At 38.4% G+C, this 14233-nt stretch overlaps 1 protein-coding gene across 3 annotated transcripts in view; it reads right to left on the bottom strand.

Moving 5' to 3' along the window:
- tbcd (tubulin folding cofactor D) overlaps nt 1-14233 on the bottom strand; it is a 249163-nt gene that overhangs the window by 178846 nt on the left and 56084 nt on the right. For all 3 annotated transcript variants that reach the window (XM_069929534.1, XM_069929536.1, XM_069929533.1), the window contains exons 8-9: nt 7246-7291; nt 103-235 (exon numbers count right to left, since the gene is read on the bottom strand). In XM_069929534.1, coding sequence (XP_069785635.1) covers nt 103-235; nt 7246-7291 — 179 coding nt within the window. The remainder of the gene's footprint in view (nt 1-102; nt 236-7245; nt 7292-14233) is intronic.

Genomic DNA, 14233 nt, shown 5'->3' with positions numbered 1-14233 from the left:
TCTACAAAAAGAGAATGCGAAGAATCCTGACCAAAACACCACTTCTATCATTCAAGTATTATATTTCTGATTAAAGAGCTCAGCTCTATTGCTTCCACATACCTCCATTTCGCAATCTTTGGTTTCAGGAATGTAAGGCCCAACCTTTGAATAAGTTTTATGCCCAGCTTGCGAAGAATAGTATGATTGCATTCAAGAATGTTGCGTTCCTCAAGGCACTTCAATACCATTGGAGCTAGAGCAGGAAACAATTCTTTAAAAATTACTCAAAAACAGAATTAGAGTACAACTTTCTAGTGCCTAAACTTGATTTGAATATCAATCAAACTCACATTGGCCCCAAGCCAAACTTCATTTCATAATTCTAATATTTCTGTGATTGAGCTTTCTCACCTGTGAAATGGGTATAATTGCATTTGACCTGCCCTCTGCAAAATGGCAGAAATGCAAAATGCACCTTATTGTTCACTTTATTATCTGCTGAAGGGAAACACAAAAAAAAACCAGATGCTGGAATCAAGCAAATAATAAGTTGCTGGGAGCAATTCTTGATCAAGGGTCCTGACCCGAAATGTTGACTGACCATTTCTACCCATGAACGCTACCTGACCCACTAAATTCCTCCAGCAACTCATTGTTTGCATTTTGTTATCTGCTAATTGGTTTGCTATGGTCTTCTGAACCACAGAAAACTAATTGTCTCAACGGTCAACTGGTGCAGACTGACTGCATCATGGACTGGTATGGGGACACCAATGCCCCTGAACAGAAAGCCCTGCAAAAGGTCATGGTCACAGACTAGGACTTCACAGGAAAAACCCTCTGCACCTTCGAGAATATCTACAGGGAACACTGCTGTCAGAGAGCCGGAGCAATCATCAAGGATCCACACCACCCAGTAAACGCGCTGTTCTCATTACTGCCATCAGGCAAGAGGTGCAGGTGCCGCAAGACTCACACCACCAGATTCAGGAACAGCTGCTACCCCTCCACCATCAGACTCCTCAACAACAAACTCAATCAGGGACTCATTTAAGGACTCTTACTTTTGCACTTTATTCATTTTTTATTCTCTCTGTATTGAACATTTTGTTTTCATTTCTTTATTTGTTTACATTTGCACGTTGAGTCAGTTCTTTATTGTACTACCAATAAGTGGTAATTCTACCTTGCCTGCAGGAAAAATGAATCTCAGGATTGTACGTGATGTCATTTATGTATTCTGACAATAAATCTGAAATCTAAATCTAATGAGGAACATTATAATTTAGAAACTCAAAGCAAAACTAAATAGCAACTTAATTTCCAGGAGAATAAGGCAATAGGACAAATATTTATTAGCTCAAATTGAAATCAGGAAGCAAACTTAGGTGGGAGCTCAAGACATGCCCAAAGCAATATCCAGTCAAAGGGTTCAATTAAAATGAAACCAACAGTAGGATTGTTTTCCATACAAAACATTCAAATGACAAATAAGATGTTCAAATGGTATACTCATTCATGTAAATAACTAAATTAAGGTCCCCACTGAAAGTCAGGTACAGTTTATCAGTTAACTACTAAACAGCCTGCGTAAAACAGACCTTCAATCTAGTTACAAAAGTCACAAGCAAAATAATGTTAATAGATGCACAAAATGAGAAGATGATTAATTAAGTAAATGCTAAGCCCCTCAGTTTAAGAAAGTCAAACTAAATAATTCTATGGAACCACATTATATGGCACTTTCCATAGGTTATTGCAAATATTTGTGATGAAATAGGATAACTCTAGTTTTATGAAGCATTTCAATATGAATTTTCAACTGCCAATTTTTTTTAAAATTGGAGATTACAGATACTATTCTATTGGTTCAATTTTTTTTCAGCTCGTGCATCAACTGCATTGAATACACTTCAGTGTTACAGCTGACCTTGTTATACATCCACATCTAAGTCTAAACATTGAATTTCTGTCCCACACACAATCCTGACACCAATGCACATGTGCCACTGCAAAAAAAAGTTCAAAGCCAAAGTTTCTCTGAAGGACAGTACTACTGAAAGGTGTCCAATTCCCAATATCTCGTCTTCGGTGGCCAATTTGTTTTCACCAAATGATGCTCCCAAAAGCAGGAATTTAATGTAATCCAGGCCATTTTATCTTTATGGGCTCAGAAGTCCACACCAAGCCTTTCCACCATTCAATGAGATCATGGCAGACCCCTAACCGCAGTGCCACTTTCCAGCACTGATGCCGCATTCCTCATTTCTACAAATATCCAGATACTAATCAAACTCTATCTTGAATATAGTGTACTTGCAACCGAACCTCCAAACCTTTCTTGGGTTGTGTTCCAAAGATTTGTTAGCTCTGAGTGGAATTACTTCTCACCTCCCTTCTTTTGAGGGAGAGAAATCAGTCCTGCATCGATCCAGCCAGGCTCAATAATAATTCCATGTTTCAATTATATTTCCCCTTTATTTTCACTCTAAAGAGCATTAGATCAGCATGCTTAATCCCTCCTCATGGCACTAATACTCATTCACCATCCCAGGAATCTATCTGGGTAAACAACATTGCATTCTCTCTCACACACAAGCACACCTTTCCTTTGATATGGCGACCAGATCTTCCAAGTGTGGGCTCACCAGGATCTGACATAATTACATTATTTTTGCATTCCAAGAAAATATGAGGAGAGGCCAATCATCCATTAATTTTCCAGCTGTTTGTTAACTTTCAATGATTCATATAAAATAATCCTCAGATCATTCTGAACACCACCACCCCTTCTACCTGCAAGTTCAGAGGGCAAGCCTGTAGAGAAGGGAGAGAAACAGACTCAGTGAGTAGAAATACAAATGTGGCAAACAGAGAGAGGAAATTTAGAAACTGAAGAGATACAAGATCCACAAATGGAGATCAGGTGACAGAGGAAGCACATGACTAGTGAGTGGAGAGCAGAGACATAGGCAGAGTGGTAGTCCAGGGAGACATGGACCTAGTCTCAACTGGTTTCCAGTTGTCAGTACCAAACTGTGACATCATAGGCAGAAGCAAAATGATTGGTGGTTATCTCTTCCAGGTTTCTTCTGATTGGCAAAGAGAGATTGTGTTGTGGGACAGCTTGTTGAGATAGGCAAAATCCTGACCTCAGATGTTGTCAGTGTTCAGTTTACACGTTCACCCTGTGACCACATGGATTTTCTCTGGGTACTCTTCTCACATCCCAAAGATATGCTGGTTGGTAGATTAATGTCTTTGTAAATTACATTTGTACGGGTAAAATTGAAGGAGAGTCGACAAGAATGCAGAGAAAATAAAAAAATACATGACAATTAATATAAATGGGTGGCTATCATCGGTGTAGGCTCAGTGAGCCAAAGGGCATGCTTCTGTACTGCATCTTTCTGTGACCCTAGGATTTCAGATTTAAATTAGACATTGTTAGTACAGCTGAGGAGTGCATATTTAAAATTAAATCCAAACTAATTTATTAAATAGATCAGAGATGTCTGGGTAAGTGATGTCGCATCATGCAACATACAAACACAGGTAGTCATATCTGTAGCAAGTTCAGCTCAGAGATGAATAGCTGGAGACTGTTTCAGACATTATAATACATCAGGGAGATTCCAGTGAGACAAGATTCACTTTAACTGTGCTGGCCATTCACATAATTAGGGTTACAGACAGATCTTTATTCCAGTTGAATGGATGGTTGGGAAAAGAGATGGGAAGTTTAATATATCAAAATAGTGGCACAGGATACTGAAGGGGTGAACGGAAATCAAAGCATGAAAGCAAAGGACACAAATTTTGTAAATGTGTAATAGAAATTAAAACTGAAGCAAAATTTGTAGAAAGTCAAAGCTTGGGACTTTATCTGAATGATAGTATAGTTTTGCAATAAGAAAGAAAAGTTGATGACACAAATCAAAATAAATTGGTCTGTTTTCGTAGCAATTACAGAAACGTGGATGTAGGGTTAAGCAAGACAGAACTAAATATTCCAGGCTATTATACGAAGGAATGGCATGGTTAGCGTAGCAGTTAGTGCAACACTTCCTGTTCTATCTGTAAGGTATTTGTACGTGTCACCCTGCGTCTGCATGGGTTGTCCTCAGGGTCTTCGGTTTCCTCCCACCATTCGAAATGTAGGTTCATTGGTGTAAATTGGGCAGCTTGAACTCGTGGGCCGAAATGGCCTGAAACTGTGCTATATGTTAAACTGTTTCATTTGAATAGATCAATGGATGAGCAGAGGCAGATATTTAAATGGTTATTTCATAATATTCAGCAGAAATTTATCCCACTCAAAAAGAAGAATGAAAAAAGAAAACTGAACTACTATTAAATATTAAATCAAACACTAAAGTAGCAATGGCAAGAGATATATTGGACCAGATGAGTAAGAATTTATTTTTAAAAAATAGCTGCAGAGGATTAAAAACCTAATGAGCGAGGACAATGATTTTGAAAGCAACTTGACAAGTAATACAAGTTGATGGATATATAAAAAGGAACCAAGTAGCTGAGGAAAGTGTCAAGAGTCCTGCAGAGGGAGTCAATAGCGTCTCCGCTATTGTAGCTTGTTTTATTTAGGTCTAAGGCCCTGGTTTTAAATTGAACTAAATCATTGTCAATCAGTTCGAAAATTCATCATCTAATAAACACTTCACTCAAGAGCCTTTCACTTGAAGATTATTGATTAACTCATTTGCGTTGCACCATACTGTCTTTTAAAATAATCTGTTTGTCTACTTGTGCTCTCAACATAGCAGTTGAGAAAACTATTGATCGTGCATGCTGTCCAAGAATTTGTTCTGCCAATTTGGTTTACCCATTTTGTATGCAGATTACATGAGTTATGCTCTGTGTGGTGATATGACTGTATTGCTATTGGTTAGCATCTCTGCATGTATGGCTGGCCCGCCTCTGTGCTGACTGTACCAGTGACTCCTCCCCTTGGAATCTTCGAATAAAGGCTGTTACGCCCAGACCCCTCCCCCAGTATGAGCTCTGGACTCGGGCCAAACGACATAGTCTTAAACAATTAAAAGTCTATTGTTCTAGCAACTACTAGTTAATTGATAGTGCATCAATTTTAACTGCTTAAAACTGTACGTCCACTCATGCTGTTTGGCCCGAGTCCAGAGCTCATACTGGGGGAGGGGTCTGGGCGTTACAGACTTTATTGGGGGATTTCAAGGGGAGGAGTCACTGGTACAGTCAGCACAGTGGCAGGTCAGCCATACATACAGAGATGGTAACCAATAGTAGAATCACCATACTCTATTGCCATTACAATTCTGGGGTTTATACATGACTCTTACCAATCTCTTTTCCACTTTCTTTTGATTACACATTTTTATGATGAGATTCTATTTTCTTTCTTATATTTTAATGATCAGACTGCCAGTTTCAAATGTACTTCTAAAAGTATATTGGAACAGTAAGTTACCAATCCCAGTCATTTTTAACTTTTATTACTTCATAACTATTTAAATGCCTTTATAGTGTCAGCGATAGGGACCGGTCCTGGGTTCGAACCCGCAGCTGTCTGTAAGAAATTTGTATGTTCTCCCTGTGGCTGCATGGGTTTTCTCCGGGGGTCTCCAGTTTCCTCCCAACCTTCAAAAATGTACTGGGGTGTATTTTAATAGGGTATAAAAATTGGGTGGCATGGACTTATAGGGCTGATTAGCCTGTTACTGTGCTGTATGTCTAAATTTTCAGCGAAAAAAAAACAATAATCCACCATCCTTGTTTTAAATACTGCTTAAATTCAGATAAAGATTCCTCAATGTTCCTTTCCTTAACCTTTTTTATCCCCGCCCCCCACCCCCCACCATAATCTCTAATTGGAGATAGTGGGGCAGCAGACAGGCACAGTTAAAACACTGCTGATACCTTACACTCCAGTGACCGGGGTTGGACCCTGACCTCCAGAGCTATGTGTAGTTTGCACTCTCTATGTGGATTTTACCTGGGTGCTCTTGTGCCTCTCATTCACAAGTTGCCCCAATTGCTCAGTCAATAAAGGTTACAGGGAAATTAGTGTGGGAATGGTATTGATCAGATTGCTCTGATAGCCTCCTTCTACATTGAGAAATATTAGAAATAACCTTCTGTTGGTTATTCTATGGCTTCCTGACACATGGCAATTATAATTATCTAACTGGCAAATTGGCCACAGGTTTGGTTCGATAGAGGGAGGCAGAGGTGTTAGATCTACTGTTGTTTGTTATCTCTATTAACAACTTAGATTTCAAGGTAGCTAGCAAGGTTAGTTAGTTGGTTGATGACACCAAAGTTGACATAGAAGCTTATCTAAGATTACAACAGCATCAAAATGAACGGGGAAAGTGCGCCAGGGAACAGACAATTTAACTCAGACAATTGAGGGGTGTTGCACATTGGTAGGTTAAAAGTGGGCAGAACTTACACAGTGAATCATTGGGCCCTGGAAAGCATAAAAGAACAGACTTGGAGTACAGATACATAGATCCATGAAAGCAGCAACACAGGTAGACGGTGGTGAAAAAGACATTTCATTAGTCAGGGCATAGAGAACATCATGTACTGGACATTGGTGAGACCATACTTGTAGTATTCTGCACAGTTCTAGTCACTCAGCTATAGTAAAGATATCATTAAGTTGGAAAAAGTGCGAAAAAGTTTCACAAGACTGGCATGTTTGAATACAAATAGTCTTTTATAAACCTGTGGAATTCTCCATGATAGATACTTGAACAAGCCAAGTTGCTACATTAAGGCGATGGATTTTGACATACAAAGGATATCAAGAAGTATGGAGAGAGAGTGGAGAATTAGCCACATTCGCAGTTAGGTGTATGCACGACGTGCTGAAAGGCCAATTCTCATTTCTCTATATAGGTAATTATTACCAACCAAATCCTTGCATACTGCAATAACATTCAGGTTTTTTTTGCTATTGCAATACAATTTAGTTTCCAAATTACAAACTCTGACACATGCAAAATGTTTAGAAAATAATTTTAGCAACACAGATAAGCCTTAAAGATTTTGCATGGAAACTATGTAACAAAAATCTGACTTAATACCCAGGCATTTTATACTCAAGGTCATTTGTGTACCCAAATATAACTGATTACATAAGCAAAACAGTTAAATAAATGTTCCACTTTTTACAACCCTCCCAATAAGGTGGCATAAAATACAATATTGTATAATTATGTAATATGTCTAAATATGATTAAAATATATGCAAACTCATACCATAAGGTAAAAAATCATCTCTTTTCCCATGTTTGAACAGTTGAGCCTGTGAATAAACAAAAGAGATTTTCAAAAATACTTGTACAGTTAAGTCCTTATTCACATGCATAATTAAAAGGAATCAATCCACAGTTTCAAGCAGTAATCGGGAGAAAAGCGAGCCACTTCATTTTCCATTGAGTTTTCCACTACGTTTCCAGGAGTACAGCATCAAAATTCAAATGTATTAATGTACAGCAGCGATTTATTTTCAACAAAAATCTTCAATGACATATATTAAAGACCAATTGAGAGCAGGAGTAAACTTTGCTGCTCTCTTTTGAAACATGCTGAAAGAGAGAATCTGATAGCAATGTCTCTTTCATTGAAAATTGAAGACATGCACATCCTGCCTTCAGTTCCAAATGAATGCTTGGGAAGAAAAACATCCATCTCCTTAAGGTGAATTATTCACGTAGAGAGATTTGAAGACCTGGAGACAAATATATTAGAGGAGCACACATCTAAAAATCTCAAAGCCTGAAGGCAACAGAAAGGAAGCAAGAGGCTTCAGAGGTATTTGAAAATTGGTTGAGCGTTTTCAAATGAAAGCATTGTCAAACTTAGTTTTAACGTACATCAAAAGCATTCAGAGGATCAGTTCATGAAATAAAAGTTAGAAACTATTTTTTTGATGAGATCAAATCAAGCTGATGTTCTGCGTCATCCTGGAAGCTGGACGGTATAGAATAGGCATGGTTAAGTCAGGAAGTAACAAAGCAGTCAGTGATCTGCAGCAGAAGTGAAGTTGCCCAAAATTTGGTGAGTTTAAATGAGGAATCCTACAAACACAATTCTCAAACTTGCTATTATTCAACTAAAATGAAGGAACCACCATAGTTGATACCAGAAATCCTACAGAAAGGTTCAGGTGATCAGCGAGAGCGGTCACATCAAGGGGAAAGGAGGAGTGTGCAAGGTGGCAGCAGGTACTGGTTGCAAGAGGTCAGATGACACAGCAGCCAATAAAAGGAAGGGAAGTTCAAATGTAATGACCACTGTGGAATGGCCATTATAAGAATGCCAGTGGAACTTATGACCTCTGGCTCAAGAGGTTTCAGTAAGCAGAGGCTTCAAACAAGTAAGCAAGCAACACCCTTACCCTTTTTCCTTTAAACTACTCAGATGGACTAATTGCTTAGTGGACTTGCTGTTTGGACTAAACAAGGGTTCCTGGAAAAATAATAATTAAATAAAGGTCACCAAATTATACCTGACTAAATGAAATATGGATGCAGGATCAGGTGAGGTGCTGTGGCAGCACGTTACGGAATCTAGTGGATCCTGTTGAGGTTCCAGGTGAACTTGTTGCTCAAGGAATTCAGACTCATAGTTGATGATTTGGAAACTAAGCTTCAAACGCTGCAACACATGAGGAAGCTACTGGACCATTATGTTTCAGGAGCCCCAGCACCCTTTAGATTAACAGCTTCAAATTCAGTGTGTGATCAGGGACAAGAATGTTGGACTGGTTGGAAAATCCAAAAGGTACTGCTGGAGGAGCCTCAGCCCTTGAGCTCATCCAATGGGTCAGAGATTCTCACTCCTTATGTGGCTGAGGGTGGGGTCTGTAGGAGGGACGAGCAACCTGACTGTGGCATCATGGTCCAGGAAGCCATTCAAGAGAGGGAAGAGAAATGTTCTGGTAATTGGGAATACTATGGTCAGGGGAATAAACATCATTCTCCATAATAAGTATGGAGAGTATCGAAGGCTGTATTCTCTGCCTGGTGCCTGGGTTCAGGATATCTCATCTGACCCACAGAGTGGGAGAGAAAAGATCCAATTGTCGTGGTCCATGTGGTTACCAATGGCGTGGGTGAAACAAGAAAAATGGTTCTGCTGAAGGGATTTGAGAAGCTAGACTAAAGTGTCAATAATATTAAGGAGTTAGGGTAAATGAATGGCTCAAACACTGGTATGGGAGAAGTTGGCTTGAATTCAAGGGTAATTGGGACCAGTATTGGAGAATGAGGGATGCATTCCAATAGGACACAGTCCACCCAAATCGCATAACTACGGCAGTGGATATGGCTTTAAACTAAATAGTCTTGAAAAAAAAAGACTGCAAAAGGAAAAAGGAAAAAAAATAAATTAACCTCAGGCAACATGAAGATAAATTTAAGAGGAAGGGTGGTGAATGCAGTACTAAAGGTGTTGTCTTTAAATACATGCAGAGCACAAAACAAGGTAGATGAGTTTAGAGAAGGAACCTATCAAATGCCTTCAGGATAACTTCTAGAGAAGGTTTATCGGATGCCCTCTGACAACAGCTTGAAACTGAGCTGACGGAAATGGCAATTCAGGATTGGTTATTGTGTAATGAACCAGAGTTGATAAGGGAACCCTTTGGAGGCAGTGCAAGAATTTTCCCTGCAGTTTCAGAGGAGAAACTAAATTCGGAGGTGTCAGTTTATCAGTGGAACAAAGGGGACTATAGAGGTATGAGAGATGAACTGGCAGGAAGGATGGCAGAGCAGCAGTGGCTAAAGTTTCTGTTAGAAATAAGGAAGCTGCAGGACAAGTATATTCGTATAAGGAAGAAATATTTGAATAGAAAAATGACACAACTGTGGCTGACAAGAGAAGTGAAAGCCAAAGAAAAGGAAGCAAAAATTAGTTGGAAGATAAAGGACTGGGAAGCTTTTAAAAGCGTACAGAAGGCAATTTTTAAAAAATCATTAGGAAGGAAAAGATGAACTTTGAAAGGAAGCTAGCAAATAATATCAAAAAAGGTGCTAAAGGCCTTTTTAATTAAATTAAATGCAAAAATGAAGTGAGAGTAGATATAGGGCCAATAGAAAATGAAGCTGGAGAAATTATAGGACACGACAGCACAGGTCAGGACCTTCAGCCCTCGAAGTGCTGACCCATATATTCATTTTAGAAAGTACTAAACCCTTCTTTCCCCATAATCCTCTATTCTTCTTCCGTGTACCTGTCCAGGAGTCTCTTAAATGCCCTTAATATTTCAGCCTCCACCATCATCCTTGGCAAGGCATTCCAATCATCCACATTTCTCTGTGTAAAAAGTCTTATCCCTAATGTCTCCCCAAAAATTTTCCTCCGCTCACTTTGTAGAGATGACCTCTGGTGTTTGCCGCTCTTTCCCCAAGAAAAATGTGCTGCTGTCCACCCTATCGATGCCTCTCAAAATCTTGTGGACCTCTATTAAGTATCTTCTCATCTCTTCACTCTAAAAAGAAAAGTGCCAATTTTGCTCACCCTGCCTTTATTTTCCAATCCAAGCAACATCATGGTAAATCTTCTCTGAATGCTCTCCATAGGTTTCCCATCCTTCCTAAAAGAGGTGACCAGAACTGAATAGAATACTCTGTGTGGTCTCACCACAAATTTGTAGAGTAGAAATATAACCTCTTGACTCTTGAACTCAATCCTGCTATTAATGATGCCCAACATCCCATAGGCCTTTTTAACTAACCTGTGCTTCTTTGACATCTATTGTCACAATTCTGGTCCTCACATTGAAAAATGGCAACTACAGACTCCAAAGGTGATCAAAAGCTGAGAAGCAAGCCTAGCTCTCTTATACCTGCACCAATGAAGCAATTAAACATATCTGAGTACTTTCAAATACCTGTGAACCCAAATGTCCCAAACATTATGATGCCCTGAAATGAAGAGACTATGTATAAAAAAGGACTGTAATTTCTGTATGGTCAAACCAAACTATCTGCAAATATCCTTGAAATAAAATCTGGAATGTGCACTTTAATTATATGTGAATTGTTTTATTACAAATTTAAAACTGTGGAGCACAGGGACAAATAAAGGAGAAAAAAGTGTCTTTGTCCCAAATATTATGGAGAGCACTGTAGGTGGAGGGGCAGGTAGTGTTGAGGAAACAGGGAGTCTTCAGAGGGACTTAGAGAGGTTAGGAAAATGGGCAAATAAGAATGGGAGAGAATTCAGAAAGCAGAAGTGCAGAGAGACTTGGGAGTCCTGGTGCAGGATTCCATAAAGTTTAACTTACAGATTGAGTCAGTAATGCAATGTTAGCAATCATTTTGACATGACTAGAATATAAAGGCAAGGGTGTGTAATACCACGGCTTTATAAGGCACTGGACAGACTACATTTCAAATATTGTGAACAGTTTTGAGCCCGATATCCAATTAAGTGGAGAATTTACATGGAGGTTTACAGAGAAGGTTTACATAAATGAACCTGGACATGACAGGATTAATGTATGAAGAGCATTTGATGGATTTAGGCCTGTACTCAGTTGAGAAGGATGAGGGGGAAATCTCCTTGAAACATACCAAATATTGAAAGGGCTGGATGAGGAGATGTTCAGTGAGAAAGTCTAAGACCAGAGGGAACAGCCTCAGAATAAAAGGATATCTTTTAGAACAGAGATGATGAGAAATTTCGAGAGCCATCGGTGATGGATCTGTGGAATTTGTTGCCACAGACAGCTGGGGAAGTCAAGTCATTGGGTATATTGTAAGGGGAGGTTGATAGGCTCTTGATTAGGGAACATGTCAAAGTTTAGAGAAGGCAAGAGAATGGAGTTGAGAGACAAAATGCATCATTCATGATTTGAATGCCAGAAGAAGATTCAATGGGCCAAACTGCCCAATTCTGCTCTTACGCCTTCTAGTTTTATCATGATTCCAGAGACACCATGCAGGAAGAGAAATAAGTCAATACCTTCTTTCTTCTCCCTCTCTTTTCCATCAGCTTTCCCTCAGCTCCTCATAGACCCTGGAATTTGTCTCCCAGAGATAAACAGCAAGCTTTCATTTAATTTCCCCCTCCACTACCATCTCCAAGCAGGGATTACTTAAACGGTGATGAATAATTACTGGCTACTCTCCGCAGTAACTAACAGCATCTCCCACTGCCTTATCTAAGACCACACATTCAAAACTAGGACCTTTGTGTAAACCTCCTCCACTGACTGTAAAAGTCAGCTGAGGAGTTGGGACAGTCATCCAGTGCAGCCTCATGGAGAAATTTTCCTTCCGGTCACTTTTAAGTGTTTGCCTACGCTTGTTATTAATTTTAAAGACTTTTTTTTTGTTTCTAAAGGTAGCCATTCTAAAACTCGTCAGCATCAGTTGAAACAAGCTTCTGAGAAGTTAACCCCACCCAAGTAAATAGGTTATCATAAAAGGTTTTGTAAGTTACAACCGAAAACATAATTATAGGTATGGATTAGTGAACCTTAACCCAAGGCTATCCACTACATTCTTTTACAAAACAGGTGGATATATACATTTCTTTCTGAATAAATAAATCATATAATTTATTTAAGACAAAAATATGTACAGAAATATTTGACAAGAATGTGGTCACAGACTAAATGAGTATTTTAGCATGAGGCTTTCATTTAAAATATAGAGCAATATCATTTGACTCTTTAATTTCTTATTTGGTACTTGATCAAAATCTCACAAACCACATTGAAAACAACCATACTCAAAACAGGTTATTCAACCTCCCAATCCATCACGTACAGGAATGAAGGAACAAGAAGACCCAATTGAGGACTACGAACAACCTTTTAAGACTGATAGAAATAACTAGCTTGTTAATTTTGCCATGTGTGATTCTTGCAGTAAATATATTTTACGTCACTTCCTCCTTTTGGGGAACATCAGTTTTAAGAAACCACAAATCCTGAAAAATTCCCCAAGATTCTCAAAAACTCTATCTACCTGACTGACACATACAGTAAGGGAAAAAGTTAGAAAGCTGTGAAAACCAAAGCATGAAATTTCCATATCATGGTCTTCAATACTATACCTGTACTAATAAGACTGAAGATGTAAACTAGCATAAGGGGAATACCAGTGTAGTATTTGAGAGGGCAAAGTAGTCTGGTAGCAAAGACCACTCCCACAGCAAAAAGGCGAGGGAATTCAAATGCCAAAAATCCCAAATATAGTCAAATTTGATATGACAACCCACAAAATGAAAAAAAGTGCTTAAATCACATCAGAGTCCAAGATAATTTCCCCATTCTTCCTATCCAACTGACTAGTCTACCAATTGAAAACTTTCATCCTCCATTTCAACCATACAGTGAATTTTGTATCATGTCCAAACTGCTGAATTAATTCCATTCACACACGGCCCCCCAACTCATCCATCCTTGGCCTGTCAATGATATACAGTAAAACACATGGTATCCGGAATTCAAGCAACCAGCAGCCTCAAGCAACAGGCAAAAATAAAATCAAAGAAAATAAATATTAAAAATGAAAAAAATAAAATAAAATAAAAGGTAAAAATTACACGCGTTATAAAGTTTTGGCTGATAATCGTTCAAAAGAGGCAAAGTTATCCCGAATAAAAACGATCCTTATAACTTTTGATACCTGATGTCCTTCTAAGACATTTATTTAGATATTTACAAGTTAGACATTTTGTTCAATCCAAGCTTTCTGATTTTCCTCAAATCCCAAGTACTAATATTCTTGATTCATTTTTTAAATTTGCGGTTTTTTTTAAAAAGCACAGTGGATTAATATCATATATTAATAATAATTGTTTTTGGATTTAAGATCAATCTCAATGGCTGGGATTAAGAGCAATTGGGAATGAAATTTGAACATAACACTTTCAGATGAAGATTGGTGCTTTACTCTCATCTTGATTAATGATTCATCATTTCGTGCAAGGTGTTGCTTGTTATAATTTAAGGTGATAGAACACATAAGTCCACTCATAAATTATCTTGTTTTTATGCAGATGTTGATCTACTATGTGAGAAATGTAAAATTTTTGAAGGTTCACTGATCCATATGTTTTGGGAGAGTCCAAATTTAGAGAGATTTTGGAAAGACATTTTCCAAACTTCATCAACAATTTTTATGATCAAAATAGAACCATGTCCGTTAATTGCTTTGTTCGGTTTTTCATGTGAGCCAGATATATTTCTGTCTCAACTCGAGAGAAAGTTTTAGCCTTTACATGCTGA

The sequence above is a fragment of the Narcine bancroftii genome, chromosome 3 (genome assembly GCF_036971445.1).
Source record: "Narcine bancroftii isolate sNarBan1 chromosome 3, sNarBan1.hap1, whole genome shotgun sequence".
NCBI classification, from domain to species: Eukaryota; Metazoa; Chordata; class Chondrichthyes; order Torpediniformes; family Narcinidae; genus Narcine; species Narcine bancroftii.
Note: the sequence above shows the minus strand (reverse complement) of the source record. Positions and strands in the feature narration are given on the sequence as shown.